The 22208-nt window shown below is 41.7% G+C and overlaps 1 protein-coding gene across 3 annotated transcripts in view; it reads left to right on the forward strand.

Annotated features, from left to right (window-relative positions):
• LOC124556578 (galactosylgalactosylxylosylprotein 3-beta-glucuronosyltransferase S-like) overlaps nt 1–22208 on the forward strand; it is a 184629-nt gene that overhangs the window by 96720 nt on the left and 65701 nt on the right. For all 3 annotated transcript variants that reach the window (XR_006968623.1, XR_006968622.1, XM_047130536.1), the window contains exons 2-3: nt 8668–8847; nt 14625–14817. Coding sequence is in view for 1 of the 3 variants with exons in the window: in XM_047130536.1 (XP_046986492.1) it covers nt 8704–8847; nt 14625–14817 (337 nt within the window). In the remaining 2 variants the exon portion in view is untranslated. The remainder of the gene's footprint in view (nt 1–8667; nt 8848–14624; nt 14818–22208) is intronic.

Here is a 22208-nt window from a genome sequence, read left to right on the forward strand (position 1 = left end):
TAAACATGTTTCCTGGCTCCTGACCGTACAGGTGGTTGACCATCCCATGGCTTCAAACATTTTTGGACTCCCTTTCACACTGTTTGGCTTTTTGATTTCTCACGAAGTTAAGGTCGTTTCCACTGCTGTCCCATTCCAGGACCTCGACGATCTATGCTCGATCTATGCCTTTCTGTTTCAGTCTGACTTAGGGTGTGCTTCGATCTTCCAGGTGCACATTGCTCTCCTGCTCGATGCTCAGCTGCAGTTCTTCCGGGCTTGACCCATTCTGGTGGCCTTACGTCCTGCAATCAAGCAAGAGCTCAATCGACTGCAAGCTGCTGGTGTCATCGAGCCCATGAAAGTGAGTGTTTGGGCAACCCGGTTAGTGGTGATCAGGAAACCCAATGACTCCCTTCACCTATGTGGAGATTTCGGAGTTACAGTCAATGCACAGTCCCTGGCTGAAACTATCCCATTCCCTGGCAGGAAGACCTTCTCGCCAAACTTGCGCATGGCAGATACTTCTCCACGATCGACCTGGCAGAGGCTTACCACCAATTACCCTTAGACGAGGAATCCCAGAACATCGTTGTCATCAACACGCCTTTCAGATCACATAAATACAAGTGCCTTCTATTTGGTATTTCCTCGGCGCCATCAATTTTCCAGATGTACCTGCAGCAGCTCACTCAGCCCATCCTGGCTTGTGCCAATTATCTCGATGACATCTTGGTCACCAGCCGTACATGCCACGAGCATTTGCAAAACCTCAGTACCTTATTTCATGCCCTGCAGGCTGCAGGGTTATGCTGGCAACTGGAAAAGTAGTTTCTTTCAACTGGAAGTTGAATAACTGGGGCACTGGCTCAGTAAAGATGGCATTCGTCAGTTGTATTGTAATGCCATGGCCATCAACTCCCTTCCCCACCTCAAGGATTTATCTGACCTCCAGGTTTTTTTGGGCAAGGTTAACTACTACTTAAAGTTTTTACGCCAGGCTGCTGACATTGCACAGATCATCAATTTATTGCGTTGCAAAGGGGTCCCTTTCAACTGGACTCCTGCCTGTGGTCAAGCTTTTCTCCATTTGAACACTATGCTCAAGTCCGTTCCTTGCCAGACTCCCATCTCTCCGGACCACCCCTTGGTTGTGTCGGCCGATGCTTCGGCCTATAGTATTGGGGCAGTCCTGGCTCACAGGAATGTGGATGGCTCAGGACAGCCCATTGCGTATGCATCCAAGACTATCCCCAGCACAGAGGAACTATTCTCAGATTGAGAAAGGCTCTCGCGATTTTGTTTGCCATTCAAAAGTTTCACATCTACCTGTTTGGGACGAAGTTCACTCTCGTAACTTATCACAAGTCTTTGGTTACCCTATTCGGCCCACACACACACACACCTCCCAGAGTGAACTGCTCAATATCTCCAGCGCAGGGCGCTGTTCTTATGCAATTACACTTATGTTATCCAATATTAGCCCACCTCAACACTCCAATGCAGACACATTGTCCCATCTCCCCTTGGGCCCTGATCCTGAGTTCAATCAGCAGGAAGTCCTCTGCTTTCACATTGTTATGGGCCGCAAGAGACACTGGATGGATTTCCCATCATGGCTGCACAGGTCACCTCTGCCACACACTAGGACCCTGTTCTGTGCCAGGTTCTCTGCTATGTGACCCATGGATGGCCCACCTATCTGACTTGCCAGTTGAAAACTGTATTAAAGCCCTGGCGGCATCGCTCACCAAGCTCTTGGTTGTGACAGGTGTCCTTCTGTTGGCCGTGGAGGCTGACACCCACTGGGTGATCATCCCACCTGATTTGCACCACCACGCCCTATGCTTGCTGCACCGTAACACCGGGGGATGTCCTGTATGAAGGTGTTGGCTTGCCATCATGTGTATTGGCCTAGCATCGATGGCAACATTGAACGTTGGGCCCGTGGGTGCACGGTGTGTGTGCGTCACCAGGCCAGCCCTTCGCAGTCATTTGCACCCTGTCCCATGCCTCGCTGGCCCTGGGACCACATCCATTTCGATTTTGTGGGCCTGTTTTTGGGATTGATGTGATTACTTATTATGGATGCATACTCCAGATACCTTGCATGGTGTCCATCACAACTGATGCCACACTCACAGGCTTGACTCAGGCTGTCATCACTGAAGTCCTGCCTCGTACCTTGGTCTTCGATAATAGCCTCCAATTCACGGCAGCCTCCTTCCACACACTCAGTGAGGCCAACGGTGTCAAACACATCCGAACCCCTCCGTTCCATCCATTCTCCAGTGGTACAGCAGAATGACTGGTCAGGACATTTAAACACCAGCTGACAAAAGCAATCTAATCTTGTGCCACCACATCAGATCACCTTATTCCTGACCATTTATCGCACCACACCAATTGATGGTCATAGTCCAGTCGAACTCCTCAATGGGCAGCAACCTTGCTCTATCTGCTGATGCCATTGCCTTCTGAGCCCCACTTCTGAACCTCTCAGTGCCACATCCCGGACATGGCCATGTGGGCCCACTGGTATGGGGACCAGGCTGCTTGGACTCCTGCCACAGTAGTCGCAACCCATGGGCGGCGTTTGATGTTGGTAGAGACACACAAGGGGCTCGAGTGCCACCACCATGACCAACTCCAGCCTCATTCTCCTTTGTGGCACCTCACGTACCCCAACCCCCCACCTCCTCCTGGTGTGCACGAGGCCCTCAAGTTTGCCCCACTGCTGATGGCTGCCAGCTCCCCACAGTCACGCTGGAACTCCTTTCCACATCCACAAGGGTCGGAGGCGCCGTGCGATGCCCTGCCTTCCGATGACGTTTTGATGGACTCCATGGACTGCCCTCCCAACCCACCGCTGGCAGTCGACAACATAAGGTCACCCTCTGTTCCCTCCTTCTGCCCACCACAGCACTGTCTGGGGTGTTTCCACCCCTACTCAGGTTTTTTTTGGGGGGGGGGGAGGGGAGGATCTGGTGCCGGAAGGCGTAGAAGTTGAATGTGTACCAGATGGTATAAACTGGGATACCCACTAGGCGTCTCTGTGCTCCAGCGCGCACCTGTGCTGCAAGCCTTGCCATGGGAGTGCGCCATTCTCCATACCATGTGAAATCTGCGACCAATCTTGTTTCCTGCAGTCAGCTATTTAGGCGGCTGCGCAGTACTACCCCAGCAGTCTGATATTTGCCACAGTTTGTGTGTGCATCTCAGCCATACTGCAATCCAGTTCCTTGTGTTGAGATACATACTGTTGTTGTTTGGAGTGTTTCTGTGTTGTTGTTGTCTCACCATGTTTATCACCTCAGTTCTTGTTTGCTTGCCTCATGTTGTGTCCTGGTTGGTCATAGTGTCCTTCGTCCCCTACTTATTCGTCTGTCCTGTCTGTTCGTTGTTAGCGATACCTCCAGCAGCTCCCATGCCTGGTGGCTTTGTGTCTCCATTCTCTGCTATGCACCGCTCGCGGCTGTAAGATATCTAATGATCTCTTCCTTCAATATTGTGGCTTCACTACATTGGTCACTGTATGATGATCTTTGTGATAGTGTCCACTTTCCAGTGACCCTGTCTCTTTCTTGGCACTGCAAGACAGACCAACTACCACATTTTGTACTTCAGAGAATGGACTGGCAATTGTATGCCTCTGCTGTTACTTTTGACCCCTCTCTGTCAGATTGCACTGACAAAGTTGTGCAAGGTGTGTCTGATGTGATCTCCCACACAGCTGGAACTGGTATTCCCCTTTCTACAGGTCCCTTCCATCACCAACCAGTGCCATGGTAGACCAAAGATATTGCATTAGCTGATCGGGATTGCTGAAGAGCCTTGCAACATTTCAAACAGCATCCTTGTCACATAACCTTATTACTTTTAAGTGACTTCATGCAAATGCTTTTTATCTAATTAAATGCAGTAAGAAGAAATGCTAGGAGCACTGTGTATCCACCCTGAGAATTTGTGCCTCTTCATCCCAGGTGTGGTCCAAGCTCTACGGTCTTACAGGTCGCCAAAGATCCGTAACTGTGTTGGGTCTCTTTCTTCATGATGGTTTCTGTACTGATGCATCGGCTCTTGCTGAACACCTTGTGACCCACTGTGTGATGATGTCAGTGTCTTCTGCTTACATAGCTGCCTTCCAGGGGCATAAGTGCTGAATTAGGGCCATTCCCCTCTCCTTCAGTCCTCAGCGTGCTGAATTATGCAATGAAACTTTCACTGACTGTGAATAGCTTCAGGCTCTTGCCTCTTCTCACAATGCAGCCCCGGGCCCTGCTTCCATTCAAAGTCAGATGATACCTCATCTGACTTGTTACCCAACATCTCCATCTCCTCAGAGTCTTCAATCATATTTGGATCTCAGTGTCTTTACTTTGCAAATGGTGAGATAGTATCATTATTCCAATCCTTAAGTGAGGCAAAAACCAACTTCATCAACAGTTAGCAGTCGATTAACCTCAGCAGTGTGCTCTGCAAACTGCTTAGAAAGATTGTTGTTGACCTATTATGCTGGGTTCTCGAATCTCGCTGCCTTCTGTCCTCTAATAGGTGAGATTTAATATCTGGTTAGGTTGGAAACAGCAATATAAGAGACTTTTTTAAACACTAGCATATTGTTGCATATTTTACTTACCCTCCATGACTGAGACTTTTGAGGTACATTCCAGTTTTTATCCTACCATTTATTGTGGGTTGAAGTTGGTGCTTCAGTTGTTTCTCCATGGGTCAAAGAGAATGGCGTCCCACATAGCTATATGATGAGTGCCACACTCTTCCTTATCACCATCAATTTTGTAGTGACCTCTGTCAGACTACTGGTCACCTCCACATTGTATGTAGATGACTTCTGCAATTGGTGCAGCTCCCACTCTGTAGCCTTTGCTGAATGCCAGCACCAAGGTGCCATCATACAGGCCACTGCTGGGGTCCCCATGGTTTCCAGTTATCTCCTGCAAAAACAGGTCATGCATTTTTGTCATTGTATCACAGTTCATTCTACATGGGTACCCAGTGTTTGGATGTTTGTCGCACAGTCCCAATTTTTGAGACTTCTATTTCATCAGAGGCTGACTTGGCTACCTCATATTCGACAACTAAAGACAAGCTACATGTGAAAGCTTAACACTCTCTGCTTCCTTGCCCACACATCTTTGGATGTAGATTGCACTACTCTCCATCATATTTACTGGGTGCTCATCTTGTGGTTACCAGGTTTACTGCTCAGTGACAGCTTCAGCTTTGAAACTGCTGGACCCACTCCATCATTATGGAGTGAGAATCGTCTCTGATACCTTCTGGACTAGTCCCATAGGCAGTCTTCTTGAAGTCCCACAGGCAGTCTGCTTTCCAAAGTGGGGAACTTCCCTCTTCAGTTCTGCCATTACCAAATCTTGCACACTTAAGCAATCTCCATCCAACAGTTTCCTAATCATCCAACTTAGCAGGTTCATTTTGCATATGAAGGGCATTGACTGTCTCACTCCTTTTTTCAGGTGGGATTACCAGTTATGCACCTCGCAGCCATCTGCCAGGGCCTTCACCTGTCCTCTTTAGAATGTACTCCCCGTGTTCGTGTTTTCTCACACCTCCTCACCCCCTACCCCCCCCCCCCCCCCCACCCCCACCCACCCCTCCTCTTCCCCTTTGATTGGTACCTAGTCTTCGAATTAGGACTAATCTAATGCAAGGAAGGGCATTGACTGCATCACTCCTTTTTTCAGGTGGGATTACCAGTTATGCAACTCGCAGCCATCTGCCAGGGCCTTCACCTGTCCTCCTTAGAATGTACTCCCCGTGTTCGTGTTTTCTCACACCTCCTCACCCCCTCCCCCCCTCCCCCCCACCCCTCCTCCTCCCCTTTTATTGGTACCTAGTCTTCGAATTAGCTAATGCAAGGACCAGAAGTCTCAGTCAACCCCATGACCTTTTGGCATATGTTCCTTTCAGTTCTTCAGGAGTATGAGGCTGCTACCATCTTTTACACAGACTGCTGTAAAACTGTGGGTAAGATGGGTTTTGCTTTTACATCTCCTGCTGGTCAGGACCACCATTCACTGCTGGGAACATGTAATGTTTTTATGGCAGAGCTGAAGGCCATTAACAAAGCTTTACTTTTCTGGATCTCCTGACTAGAAGGCATTCTGTACTCTGGAGCTATCATTTTTCAGCTATGGCATCTGGCATCAATATTGCCTTCCGTGCCTCGCTTTTACCACTCCTTCATACTTTCCTCACCTGAGCACATTTGTGGTGGGAGTCTCTACCTCTGGATGAACAAAGACTTGGCCGAGGGACTATTGACCTTACTGTGTAGTCCCTTAATCCAGTCAACCAGCTAACCAACCTGTAGTGGTGTTGCTTGAAGTTCAGTATTTTATAACCTTAAACTGTCACTACTTCTGTTATTGGTATTCTGCAATAACAACAGTAACATGTGCTCTGCCTGTCTTTGAACCTCATAATACTTGGAGAGTTCATTCATAGCGCATTTGCTGAAACACTGAAGAGTACTATTTAAATGCTGTGCCAATATTATGTGACAGCATGCTGCACTGCTATGTGCTCTCTCTGCTCTTACCTTACTTCAAGGACATGAAACAAGGGGATGTTGTTTTTTGTCTTGCAGCTGCACTCCCACTCCAATACATTTAAAAGTTCTTGTATTTTGACACTGTGTTACATGTCGTGGATTAACAAACAAGACCCTCACATATCTTTGCATACAGCTTTATTATTACTTCTGCTGTCAAAGGTATTACATAAGAGAGATGAGTAACAAACAGAATATTTATTTACATTCCTTAATTCCTTACCATATTTAAACTGTGCATTTACATTGATGTCTTTTTGTTGTTGTTTTGTTGTTGTTGTACTCTTTGACCCATGACTACAATAAAACTTGATGAGAAAGAAATCTTTACCTCTGTGATGAGTATACACTTTATTGATTATATTTTACTTGTACAACTGTGTGCCGGACCGGGATTTGTACCCAGGTCACAGGAAGTAACCTGCCAATTGCAAATCTGAGCACACATCATTGAGTGACTGAAAGTTTCAATCTGTCGCAGGCTGCTCGTATTCTTTCCAAATTCCCCAGAGGTCATCCCACCCCCGAAGAAAATGAAAATAGTGGAAAGTTTGACGTTTTAAAGCCTCAGAGGTATTACTGAGAAAGAAATCTTGTTCTCTAGACTTTTCCCCAGTCAAGCGCTCCAATACATTAATTCTTTCAGAGCTGAAAGTTTAACACATCTGTGGGAGGGCATCTTCAGAGTTTGGAAGTAAACGAGAGGAGGGGAGATGGTGACTAGTTGAAGCTATGAGTCAATCAATGAGGGGTTGTTCAATTGTCAGTGCACTACCCACAAAAGGTAGAGATATGGCTTTTAATCTTGGTCTGGTACTTGTTTATATAATCATATAACTTGGGCATAGGTGTATAATTAATTCAAGTGGGTTTGAAGTGTAAATAAATGAATAGGCAAAAATTTAGGGAATGTTATAGAAAAGGGGAATTCAACAGAAATGCAATAGAGTTGAGGTAGGGGGAGACAAGATTCTGAATGCCCCGTGGTTTCCAGTTGACAGCTACAGTTCGATGAATGGCCAAAAAATTGATACATTGAATATTAGCAAAATGTTGTTAGTGATAAGTGAGTAGAAAATGTGTGGAGGTCATTATGGAGTTACTACAATACTGATAGTGTACGAATCGTATATGGATGTGAATTGTAGTTATATTAGACAACATGAAATTTTTAGAGCATGGATTGGGATCATTTACTTCAAGTAAGAATATTCTTTGTGCTGAGGTTAATATCATGTTAAAACTGCATGTTGGACATGTCTGACCGTGGATACTTGTATTTCATATGCAGTGCTCTCCACAGGGCATGACTAGACCATATTCCACTTTCATTCTGCTGCTGCTTTTCTTCTTCCACTATAAACTTCACAAAGACTATCCTCCTCCAAATTCTTCACATGAAGTAAATATTTAAATCCAGTAACAAACTTAAGGCTGAAGGAGGGCCTGTATCTTAGGGGTTATAGTCCTATAGGACAAGAAGAAGAGTCATTTTAGGTGTGGAATAGATGTAGTGGCAAGTTGAAGATTCAAATTAGTTTACAAAGTTCGTTCGAAGAACATTACTAACAAAAGGCAGGTGTAATTCCTGGACTGGCACATAGTCATGAATATGCAGCTTCATAATGTGTTTGCATTACAAGAATGTATTTCATATTGGTGCATTTTCATTTGAAGGGTTCTGTATTTTTTTATTCTGCCACTCATGTTGACTAATAGTCTGTTTCAACAGTGCAATGCTTAATTTTTTTCTGTTGATTATGTTTTAAGTGAACTGCTGAATAAAGTATTTTTTCATACAAATTCAGCCACAAAATAATAATATATGTTTTACTTTTTGCCATATCTCATCTTGTGTTCACCCACTTTGTCAGTTTTATTTTCTTAGATATGAAGAATAATTGCTCTCTCTCTCTCTCTCTCTCTCTCTCTCTCTCTCTCTCTCTCTCTCTCTCTCTCTCTCTCTCTCTCTCTCTCTCTGTGTGTGTGTGTGTGTGTGTGTGTGTGTGTGTTGTGTGTGTGTGTGTGTGTGATAGTATTTTTTTTTTGCTTCTCTACACTTCCTTCATCTTCCCTTTTTTTTTTTTTTTCAGGTTGAAGGTTGATAATGTCTAACAAAGCTGGAAGCAATGCTCCCACTTAAGAACATGTTCCTTTTTACCATTGCTATGACAATTATAGTGTTATATTTTGTATGGAGCTCTCAAGGCAAGGAGTTTGGGAGACATTATGATCATCGAGAACATGTATTCCTGTGCCACATGTCATTTGAGGTAGGAAATTAATTTAAATTAAACTTTTCAGGTTTTCAGCTAATAGCTGCTTATATGTGTTGACCCTAAGCAGCAAGAAAATTGACAATAAATTTCTATTTATACGATATAATGATTAAAGTTGTCATCAAACATCACATGAATATCAGTTTGTAGTAGATAACTGTTTCATTCAGTTTAATAATTATCATACTGTAGACACGTAATTGCCAATGCAATGTTACCATAATATGAGAGTACAAATGCTGTCACATCAGGAGAAGGAAGCTTGTCCCCTGTCATTGCATTTTGCACAATACCACATGGTGTCAGTTGGAAATGAAATGTGAGGTATTCAGAAACAGCAATGAAAGGAAAATTATTCATTGTTGTGCAAATAATAGGAATTAAGTATTTTGATGTAAAAATGGCAGCTGTTTGTTTCCCCTCCAAGTGTAGCAGTTCTTCAACAGTTGAAACAAATTACAAATTCAACCAGTAATTCAACAAATAACACAGACACATACAGTTCATGTTGAAAATAGAAAAGAATGGCATGTTTCCCTTTCTTGACATAGAAGTCTGTGTTTCACTTTAAGGGAATTTGGGTACACAGTCTGCAAGAAGCCTTCGAGGCACTGATAGTTACTAGCACTCAATGCCCCAACATCATTGTAGCAAAAGAATTTGGTATTATATATGTTGATGAAGAGGGCCCACTGAAACTGCAGTGTAGATAATGTGAAGACAGTATTGCAGAAGCTGTGTACCAGTTTGAGGAGTAATCTTTACAGTTAATAAACCATTAACAAAATCAAGTAGTGACTGGGTTGTGTACAGCCACACATGACACGTTTGCCATGCGTGCAGGGTGTCACTGACAGTGTGGAGAAAATTCTTCACTTAAAAGAGATTTAAGCTGAGAGCCCACAGCAGCATCAAAATTTGAGACCTGCTAGGGTCCACCAAAGATACCGTCAGTATGCTGCATGTGCTGGGAGTTTGTCATCTGTGAGTGCAGATTAGTTTGCATTAGTGTCTCTGTGAGGTGTCAGCACTTTAAGATAGGTCAGCTTCATATTGGGTTCAGCCAGTGTAATAAATCAGTGGCGCAAGAATACTAAAATGAATTTGTTTAACACATGCAGTTCACAGGTGCTCACACACTAGCTAGGCAGCCACTTAACTTTCAAAGGAAGGCACAAGAGGCAATATATGTACTCAAGCAGTGGGTGGATTGAACTGTAATGGTGATTACAGTTATCCATTGTCTTGGTCACCAGGAGGAAATGAAATATTGACAGACTGTGAAAATGAGTCCCTCACTGTTGACCATGGGAAACACTTTCATGAAAGACACAACACAGCGATCTGTCATAATCACCTCTGAACATCATGTGAGTTGCACCACTTCAAAAAAGCAGCTGCCTTCTAATTTGTCAGTGTTGACCTATAAAATGCCATTATAAATTACAATCAATTAATAACATCAGTTCCCATCCTCCCCAGTCTCAACATCAGGTCATACGATGAGTTTGATTACATTTGTGTTATGATGTTATTGGAACAGTGTATGAGAGTCCATATGGCATTACACCTGTCATATTATGATATTACAGTAGTGCCTGAAACATTGGGTTACCACTTTACTGTATTAAAAGTAACTCCAACTTTGATGACTTGCGAACATAATAGTTCTCTATTCTATTTCCAATTGTGACAAAGCCTACCCATACCATCCAAAGACATTATACTCTACTGGAAAAAAAAATTACCCCTGGAAAGACACCGTTGATTTTGATCTCATGACGGTATATGCCATCTGTGTGATAGTAGATGTACTGATAATAGTTTCAAAATAATCCCCCAACAGATAGCATAGTGGCATAGCTACCAGAATGCAGTCTGTGTATGCCCTTTAATAGGGAATACTCACAGCCAGGAGGCTCAATGTCATGCTAATGTGTGAAGCAAGCAGACAACTATGCCATGGAGACACACTCATGCTTCCTATGCCAACTTAGCAAGTTTGAAAGGGTCAAATTGTGGCCTTCCGAGTGGCGGGATGGTTTTTCAGAGAACTCCCAAACAAGTTTGATGTGCTGCATCACTTGTGCAATGATGCTGAACATTCTTACACTTGTAGGTGAGTTTCTGGATGTCCATGCAGCACAGATACCTGCCAGAATCATTGTATTGTAAGGGCAGCAGTGGGAGATCATACAGCTTCCACACCACAGTAAGAGGGTTTGTAAGCCCAGACATGTCAACATGAACTGTCGTGAACTGGTTATTAGCAGTGGGCCTACAGGCACGTGCACACCTAACATACCTTCCACTCATGCCCCAGCTTCAACATGCATGGCTCAGTTGGTGTCATCAGAGGGTCACTTGGAGGATGAAATGGCTCACTGTTGTCTTCAGCAATGAAAACAAATTCTGCTTGCACACAAGTGATAATCGTTTGTGCGTATGATGTAGACCTGGTGAGTGCTGTCTCGTAGAGTGCATTTGTCCATGACACACTGCCCTACACCAGGCCGTATGGTCTAGGGTGCGATAAGCTACAACTCTCGTTCATGTTTGGTGTTTCTATAGGGGATGCTAACCAGCACTCGGTACATACAGAATGTTGTTAGACCCATTCTCTGGCTATTCTTGCAACACGAAGGTGATGTGTTGTTCCAACTGGATAACGCTCACCCATACACTGCCCTTGAAATTCAACATGCTCTGCAAGACGTGTAGCAACTTCCCTGGCCAGCACTGTCTGTGGACTTGTCTCCAACCGAGCACACGTGGGATATGATGGGGCGTGAGTGACTCGTGTGACTCATCAACCAATAACTCTTACAGAACTATGTGAGCAGGTTGTGCAGGCATGGCATAAAGTATCCCAGGACAGTATTCACCATCTGTATGAGCAACTGGATGCCGGAATCAGCACTTGCATTGCCACCCATGGAAGCTATACCACGTACTGATATGGGTCTTTCAGCATGTGTCAATACCTGGTACCTCAAAACCACTTGTGCTATCGATCTGTAAATGTAATCATTTCATGTATTCCATATGCACTGTTGCAACAATAAGTATTGAGTGAATTGGAAACCTCTAATTTTTTTCCAGCAGCATACCATGAGACAGCCTCATGCTACTCATGCGTGTAGCTTTATATTTTCTACAGTGCCCTCACCCCGTAATAGTGTCATTCTCCCATCTTCATTGTAGCTGTCAAATTGATAATGTTCTCATAGGCTGGTTTGAATAAGAGAAAGGAGTAGTGAGAGTGATTAACATATTCATGGTAAGGGCTTCTTTCACTGCTCGGTAGTTTTGGAAGACTTTTCCGTTAGTCTTGCTACAATCACATTCCTATTCTACCAACAAATGAGATTCTGGAATAGTCAGCAGGAACTGTGGTCTGTCCTTGTTCTAAGTTTTACAAATGTGTCAATGTTCTTGTGATCTTATGCTTGAGAGATTGATTAATTGCCACAGATAAGGAACCCAAAAGTACAATATTGTTATTTACCTACCCTGAAGTAAATTACGAATGTTTTCCCATAGACTGTTTTGAATTATTTTCAGTTTGGCATTTTAACAACCTTGTCGGTACACTCCCAATTCAGTTTTTAGATCGTTACTTTTCATTATTTTAGATAGCTACTTCAGTTTTAAACTTATGGGTACTGATGTGCTGTTGGGTCTAAGAATTTGCTTGGGTACTTAATTATTTTCCCTGATTGTGTATTCGAGATTTAACTTGTCTGTGAGAGTTCAACTACTGAAACATATATATCGAGTGCCACTGCAGTTGTACCTTAACAAAACTTTCATTGCGTCCTGAACTTTGTAGTAAGATTAAGAATTTAAAATAATTTATAGTGATACTATAATTAACTCCTATTTCTTTTCAATGTAAATTAAACATGAACATTTTTGAGTATTAATAAGAAAATAGGGTATACTGTGGTAAAAATTAAAAAAAAATCAACTAAAAGTAAACAAAGAAATAAAACGCACAGAGTAAAATTAAATACAGGACATTAGTCTTAGAATTTTTTTTACAGTATTAATACACTTGAAATTTAATTAATTAAAATGTGTGTGTAACTGGGGCACCTGGTTTAGAATAAATAATTAACAAAGCTTATTTAATTCGTGTGCTTCTCATATTATGTGCAATCACAACATTTGGGTGTGTACTATATATGCAACTTGGATGTGTTTCTCAGTACTTAATATTGATACCTGATCTAACTTGCTACCCAAATAAATTGCTGCAGGGTTACTGTATATTGCAACTACCACAGAATCTGATACTTGCCTTCTGGGAAAAAGTATCTGAATGTATTATGCTGTTTGGTGAAAAACAGTTGTTGCTCATTAACAAAAGAATATTAAAAAAACTTAAACTAAAATCATATCTGTCTTGTATTGTTGTTTCTGAATGAGTTAATTATTAAATGCATACTAGACTCTGGTGCTATTTGCATTGAAACCTTATAAAATCAAGGACTAAATGTCAGTTGATCCTAACCTACACAGTAGCATGATTTGGATCATTCATAGTTCTATGAACTTCTTACCAGGGTTACTTATGCTGGGATGTTAGTTTCACTGTTCAGACTACAGTGAAAGTAGAACCTGTACTAACAAACCTTTCCCAACTTCAAGGTGAGCAATGTACAGGTGACATGACTGCGTATCCAGGGAAAACACGAACTTATCAGTTTGATTTTTAAAGTTTCCACTTGTATGGCTGAATTCCTGGTAGGTTTCTATGGGTAAGTTGTTATAGAGCTCATGTGTTTCATGAGTAATATTTCACAAATGTGAAAACATCTTATTATATTGTGACACAACTGCATAAGAATATTTTTATCATTGTCAGAATGGAAGAGTATACTTTGATAAACAAACACTTTTTTTCACAAAAGGTTTAAGGAGGAGTTATGGTTGGTTAAAAACCTATAAAAATATTTTAGGATGGAACAGAACCCTACTAATTGAAATTACAGTGAGAGGACAGTTGTCCCTACATCTCGAATCACAGTACACCATTGCAACTGAACTACATGATTCCCTGTGAAATAAGGTCAACAGATATGTAAAAGACAGCAGGTTTCATGTTGAATTTAGATCAAATATGTTTCTCATTCATATTTATAAATTCCTCTGTGATGTTTCAGATGACAGAATGTGCTTATGCAGCATGAGTCAGGAATGGTATTCTCGGTTCTAGAAATATGTGTCAGTTCTTTGGGAAGTAGGTCTTAACATAGGGGCTCTTCGATTTATACTAATCAGAAAGAAACCACAGAGTGTAATGACCACAGGGGAAGTACAGTACACTGAGGCAAAAGAAATATAGAGGACAATGAAGGCTCTGGCATATACAATACTATTTCCTTTAGCATTAAAATAACCACGTCAATCCAGACCCATTGAGCAAATGTGTTCCTACAAATCTATGGATCACTTACTATTGTTATTTCCCATTCATTTCACATACCCCAACTCTTTCCTGATCCAGGATTTGAAGTGTTTGTTTTTGCCCTTTGGTGATTTTTGTTTTGTAACCATACAGACGTTTTTATTTGTAATGGTTATTTCCCTGTGTCTAAGAAAAAAAATATAGAGTAATGTTTGCCTTTTTCAACTGTTACACATCATCAGCTAATGTATCTTTTCAGCCCTTGTCCAAATTAAACTTTAAGCACAGATGTGAGTTTTTTGTTCGAGCAATTTAAAGTTGTTAGTGTCAAATCCCCCGCTTTTTTTTTTCTCCATAGGACAGCAGGAATAAAAATGTGGATAACATACCCACAATTTATTTTATTACACCCACATATCCAAGGAGGGAGCAAGCAGCAGAACTTACAAGGTTAGGGCAAACATTGATGCATATACCTAACCTGCATTGGATTGTTGCTGATGATAACATGGTTTGCAGTGCAATGATAACAAAACTCTTGAAAAAATTTGGTGAGTTTTTCGTATCAGCTTTGAAATTTATTAATTACTTTTATATATTCAGTGGCATATTCCTTTGTAGTAAATATTGAAATGCTATTTTTTTTTTTTTTGAATGAATTTGCTATAAAAATCTGTTATTGAGAACAAAACATATGATCTTACACAGGCATGTTCCCCCCCTCCCCCTTGCTCTCGTTTCTCTCTTTACCCATCCATAAAATATTTTGATAAATAAAGGAAACTTCTCAACTGGCAGTTAGTGCAAAACTGCTGACAGCCTTCTACATGTGACACGCTAAGACTAGTGGTTGTATAGAATTGCAGTGCTTGTGCACTATTTAGTTTTGCTCCAGCTAGTCAATAAATGCACAGCATTCCTATGTTATATTTTCAGTTCACATCTAACTAGCAGTTTTATTGATATATTTCCATTCTAAAACAAAACCTAACAAGAAATGATGATTTTCTATTTAATGTTGGCACATATTCTAACATTTATTTCACTCTATTACAGTTATAGTCATTATGCACATATTGACATAGTGAGCAAATGAATGCTGTGCCAAAGAGATAACTGCATATGCCTTCTTATTTAGCGGATATGACTCATCGAGAAGTTGTCAGCAAATTCTGACTGTTCAAAGATTCTGTTAACTTTCAGATCCCACGTTAGAGAGTAGTGTTACAAAAATTTCATAATGTTTTGTTTAAATGACTTACGCCACCTGCAGGTGTTCTTTTTTCCTTTAATTGTTGTGCAATCTCACAATTTCTGTCTGGTACCAATATCAAGTATTTGTACAAAAATCAGTGACACTATCTGCTATAAAATTCTCTGCTTCTGTTATATTTCAGTAGCGACCACTGTCAATGCGCTTATGAGTGCAGGTGTTGTAAATATTGGTATCACAAGCACCCGTAACAGGTGCTAGTGATATTAGTGTTACGACAGCTGATATTTAAATACACAGATACAGGAGACATATGGTATAATGTGTCACTGATAATGTTTTGTAAAGATACTTGATATTGGTGTTAGACAGAAATTATGTGCAGTTGTACAATGATTTTTTTTTTTTTAAAAAAAGAAGACACATGCAGGTGGCATTAAATCACTTAAACAATTCATCAGAGCTGAGGACCCAGTGTCAATGAATATCATTATGTTCTGATAGCAATATGCAATATATTGGGCCCTCAAAGACAAATTAACAGATGTGAATTATCATGACGGATTACTCTTTGGTGATGCACTCAGAATGCGTTGGTTTCATAATGATATGTTACCTTATTCCATCCCTGGCCCAACTCCTATAGTTCAGAGTTCTCAAAGTTACGTCTCAGTCATTTCATTTTACGTAACACTGCACACGTCAAGTAATGTTCCAAGAATGCTAGCCCTTTTGTGTAAAAGATAGTAGATGTGTTTCCCTTTATATTCAAGATAGTGCTTGATCATAGCTAGTTCTTTTATTGATGCTTTGAATCACATTAAAACGATAATGTTGAGACTCTTGTTAGTGACAGTTTTATAGGTAACTGCTTGTGCATTAAATTAACTGAATGTTAAAAGGAAGATAATTATTGAAAGCTAGACTGAAACGTAGTTTTTCTGATGGTCAATCCCAAAGAAAGCAAGTGTTGACAGATGTGAAAATTACCGAACTATCAGTTTAATAAGTCACAGCTGCAAAATACTAATGTGAATTCTTTACAGATGAATGGAAAAACTGGTAGAAGCCAACCTCGGGGAAGATCAATTTGGATTCTGTAGAAATATTGGACCACGTGAGGCAATGCTGACCCTATGACTTATCTTAGAAGCTAGATTAATAAAAGGCAAACCTACATTTCTAGCATTTGTAGACTTAGAGAAAGCTTTTGACAATGTTGACTGGAACACTCTCTTTCAAATTCTGAAGGCAGCAGGGGTAAAATAACTACATCTACATCTACATTTATACTCCACAAGCCACCAAACGGTGTGTGGCGGAGGGCACTTTACGTGCCACTGTCATTACCTCCCTTTTCTGTTCCAGTCGCATATGGTTCATGGGAAGAACGACTGTCTGAAAGCCTCCGTGCGCGCTCGAACCTCTCTAATTTTACATTCGTGGTCTCCTCGGGAGGTATAAGTAGGGGGAAGCAATATATTCGATACCTCATCCAGAAACGCACCCTCTCGAAACCTGGCGAGCAAGCTACACCACGATACAGAGCGCCTCTCTTGCAGAGTCTGCCACTTAAGTTTGCGAAACATTTCTGTAACGCTATCACGGTAGCTAAATAACCCTGTGACGAAATGCACCGCTGTTCTTTGGATCTTCTGTATCTCCTCCGTCAACCCGATCTGGTATGGATCCCACACTGATGAGCAATACTCAAGTATAGGTCGAACGAGTGTTTTGTAAGCCACCTCCTTTGTTGATGGACTACATTTTCTAAGGACTCTCTCAATGAATCAACCTGGTACCCGCCTTACCAACAATTAATTTTATATGATCGTTCCACTTCAAATTGTTCCGTACGCATACTCCCAGATATTTTACAGAAGTAACTGCTACCAGTGTTTGTTCCGCTATCATATAATCATACAATAAAGGATCCTTCTCTCTATGTATTCGCAATACATTACATTTATCTATATTAAGGGTCAGTTGCCACTCCCTGCACCAAGTGCCTATCCGCTGCAGATCTTCCTGCATTTCGCTACAATTTTCTAATGCTGCAACTTCTCTGTATACTACAGCATCATCCGCGAAAAGCCGCATGGAACTTCCGACACTATCTACTAGGTCATTTATATATATTGTGAAAAGCAATGGTCCCATAACACTCCCCTGTGGCACGCCAGAGGTTACCTTAACGTCTGTAGACATCTCTCCATTGATTACAATATGCTGTATTCTGTTTGCTAAAAACTCTTCAATCCAGCCACACAGCTGGTCTGATATTCTGTAGGCTCTTACTTTGTTTATCAGGCGACAGTGCGGGACTGTATCAAATGCCTTCCGAAAGTTACGGAAAATAGCATCTACCTGGGAGCCTGTATCTAATATTTTCTGGATCTCATGAACAAATAAAGTGAGTTGGGTCTCACACGATCGCTGTTTCCGGAATCCATGTTGATTCCTACAGAGTAGATTCTGGGTTTCCAAAAATGACATGATACGCGAGCAAAAATCATGTTCTAAAATTCTACAACAGATCGACGTCAGGGATATAGGTCTATAGTTTTGCGCATCTGCTCGACGACCCTTCTTGAAGACTGGGACTACCTGTGCTCTTTTCCAATCATTTGGAACCTTCCTTTCCTCTAGAGACTTGCGGTACACGGCTGTTAGAAGGCGGGCAAGTTCTTTCCCGTACTCTGTGTAAAATCGAATTGGTATCCCGTCAGGTCCAGGGGACTTTCCTCTGTTGAGTGATTCCAGGGAGCGAAAGGCAAACCTACATTTCTAGCATTTGTAGACTTAGAGAAAGCGTTTGACAATGTTGACTGGAACACTCTCTTTCAAATTCTGAGGGCGGCAGGGGTAAAATACAGGGAGCAAAAGGCTATTTACAATTTGTACAGAAACCAGATGCCAGTTATAAGAGTCGAGGGACATGAAAGGGAAGCAGTGGTTGGAAAGGGAGTGAGACAGGGTTGTAGCCTATCCCCGATGCTATTCAATCTGTATATTGAGCAAGCAGTAAAGGAAACAAAAGAAAAATTCGGAGTAGGTATTAAAATCCATGGAGAAGAAATAAAAACTTCGAGGTTCGCCGATGACATTGTAATTCTGTCAGAGACAGCAATGGACTTGGAAGAGCAGTTGAACGCAATGGTCAGTGTCTTGAAAGGGGGATATAAGATGAACATCAACAAAAGCAAAACAAGGATAATGGAATGTAGTCAAGTTAACTCGGGTCATGCTGACGGAATTAGATTAGGAAATGAGACACTTAAAGTAGTAAAGGAGTTTTGCTATTCAGGGAGCAAAATAACTAATGATGGTCGAAGTAGAGAGGATATAAAATGTAGACTGGCAATGGCAAGGAAAGCGTTTCTGAAGAAGAGAAATTTGTTAACGTCGAGTATAGATTTAAGTGTCAGGAAGTCGTTTCTGAAAGTATTTGTATGGAGTGTAGCCATGTGTGGAAGTGAAACATGGACGATAAATAGTTTGGACAAGAAGAGAATAGAAGCTTTCAAAATATGGTGCTGCAGGATAATGCTGAAGATTATATGGGTAGATCACATAACTAATGAGGTGATATTGAATAGAATTGGGTAGAAGAGGAGTTTGTGGCACAACTTGACTAGAAGAAGGGATCGGTTGGTAGGACATGTTCTGAGGCATCAAGGGATCACCAATTTAGTATTGGAGGGCAGCGTGGAGGGTAAAAATCATAGAGAGAGACCAAGAGATGAATACACTAAGCAGATTCAGAAGGATGTAGGCTGTAGTACGTACTGGGAGATGAAGCAACTTGCACAGGATAGAGTAGCATGGAGAGGTGCATCAAACCAGTCTCAGGACTGAATACCGCAGCAGCAACATGCAATAATCTTTCTTGAGCTCTGGTCTTGCTAGTTCCGAATCATACACGTTGTTAAAAACTGAAACCACTTCTGCCACTAGTGCTATGTCCTGTAACACTGCCAGTCCAACAGTAACTATACTGTGTGCAGTATTATTCATAGTAGCATTATCAGACAAAGTGTCGGGATGGGCTAAAACTTAAATACAATGTTGGCAACAATAAATAAGAGCTGTGGTTGCATTTCTTCCAGATAATGTATAAAATACCTTCAAAACTGTCGCAGACGTAGCACCTTTCGCGAAAAAGTACATACTACGCAGGAATTGTTGCACCCTTTCGATGTCCTTCGTCAGTCCCACCTGGTAAGGATCCCACACCGCGCAGCAATATTCTAACAGAGGACGAATGAGTGTAGTGTAAGCTGTCTCTGTAGTGGACTTGTTGCATCTTCTAAGTGTCCTGCCAATGAAACGCAACCTTTGGCTCGCCTTCCCCACAATATTATCTATGTGGTCTTTCCAACTGAAGTTGTTCGTAATTTTAACACCCAGGTACTTAGTTGAATTGACAGCCTTTAGAATTGTACTATTTATCGAGTAATCAATATCCAACAGATTTCTTTTGGAACTCACGTGGATCACCTCAAATTTTCGTTATTTAGCATCAACTGCCACCTGCCACACCATACAGCAATCTTTTCTAAATCGCTTTGCAACTGATACTGGTCTTTGGATGACCTTACTAGATGGTAAATTACAGCATTATCTGTGAACAACCTAAGAGAACTGCTCAGATTGTCACCCAGGTCATTTATATAGATCAGGAACAGCAGAGGTCCCAGGACACTTCCCTGGGGAACACCTGATATCACTTCAGTTTTACTCGATGATTTGCCGTCTATTACTATGAACTGCGACCTTCCTGACAGGAAATTACGAATCCAGTCGCACAACTGAGACGATACCCCATAGGCCCGCAGCTTGATTAGAAGTCGCTTATGAGGAACGGTGTCAAAAGCTTTCCGGAAATCTAGAAATACGGAATCAACTTGAGATCCCCTGTCGATAGCGGCCATTACTTCGTGCGAATAAAGAGCTAGCTGCGTTGCACAAGAATGATGTTTTCTGAAACCATACTGATTACGTATCAATAGATCATTCCCTTCGACGTGATTCATAATGTTTGAATACAGTATATGCTACAAAACCCTACTGCAAACCGACATCAATGATATAGGTCTGTAGTTCGATGGATTACTCCTACTACCCTTCTTAAACACTGGTGTGACCTGTGTAATTTTCCAATCTGCAGGTACAGATCTATCGGTGAGCGAGCAGTTGTATATGATTGCTAAGTAGGGAGCTATTGTATCAGCGTAATCTGAAAGGAACCTAATCGGCATACAATCTGGACCTGAAGACTTGCCCATATCAAGCGATTTGAGTTGCTTCGCAACCCCTAAGGTATCTACTTCTAAGAAACTCATGCTAGCAGCTGTTTGTGTTTCAAATTCTGGAATATTCCATTTGTCTTCCCTGGTGAAGGAATTTCGGAAAACTGCGTTCAATAACTCCACTTTAGCAGCACAGTCGTCGGTAACAGTACCATCGGCACTGCGCAGCGAAGGCATTGACTGCGTCTTGCCGCTTGTGTACTTTACATACGACCAGAATTTCTTTGGATTTTCTACCAAATTTCTAGACAATGTTTCGTTGTGGAACCTATTAAAGGCATCTCGCATTGAAGTCCGTGCCAAATTTTGCGCGTCTGTAAATTTTAGCCAATCTTCGGGATTTCGCGTTGTTCTGAACTTTGCGTGCTTTTTCCGTTGCCTCTGCAACAACGTTCGGACCTGTTTTGTGTACTATGGGGGATCAGTTCCATCTCTTACCAATTTATGAGGTATGAATCTCTCAATTGCTGATGCTACTATATCTTTGAATTTGAGCCACATCTCGTCTACATTTACATAGTTAGATCGGAAGGAATGGAGATTGTCTCTTAGGAAGGCTTCTAGTGACACTTTATCCGCTTTTTTAAATAAAATTATTTTGCGTTTGTTTCTGGTGGATTTGGAAGAAACGGTATTGAGCCTAGCTACGACCACCTTGTGATCACTAATCCCTGTATCAGTCATGATGCTCTCTATCAGCTCTGGATTGTTTGTGGATAAGAGGTCAAGTGTGTTTTTGCAACCATTTACAATTCGCATTGGTTCATGGACTATCTGCTCGAAATAATTTTCGGAGAAAGCATTTAGGACAATCTCGGAAGATGTTTTCCACCTACCACCAGTTTTGAACAAGTATTTTCACCAATATATCGAGGGAAGGTTGAAGTTCCCACCAACTATAACCGTATGAGTGGGGTATTTATTTGTTACGAGGCTCAAATTTTCTCTGAACTGTTCAGCAACTATATCATCGGAGTCTGGGGGTCGGCAGAAGGAGCCAATTATTAACTTAGTTCGGCTGTTAAGTATAACCTCCACCCATACCAATTCACACGGAGTATCTACTTCGACTTCACTACAAGATAAACCACTACTGACAGACACAAACACTCCACCACCAATTCTGCCTAATCTATCTTTCCTGAACACTGTCTGAGACTTCGTAAAAATTTCTGCAGAACTTATTTCAGGCTTTAGCCAGCTTTCTGTACCTATAACGATTTCAGCTTCTGTGCTTTCTATTAGCGCTTCAAGCTCAGGGACTTTCTCAGCACAACTACAACAATTTACAACTACAATTCCGACTGCTCCTTGATCCAAGCACGTCCTGTATTTGCCATGCACCCTTTGAGATTGCAGCCCACCCCATACTTTCCCGAGGCCTTCTAACCTAAAAAACCGCCCAGTCCACGCCACA

This window comes from Schistocerca americana, chromosome X, assembly GCF_021461395.2.
Source record: "Schistocerca americana isolate TAMUIC-IGC-003095 chromosome X, iqSchAmer2.1, whole genome shotgun sequence".
NCBI classification, from domain to species: Eukaryota; Metazoa; Arthropoda; class Insecta; order Orthoptera; family Acrididae; genus Schistocerca; species Schistocerca americana.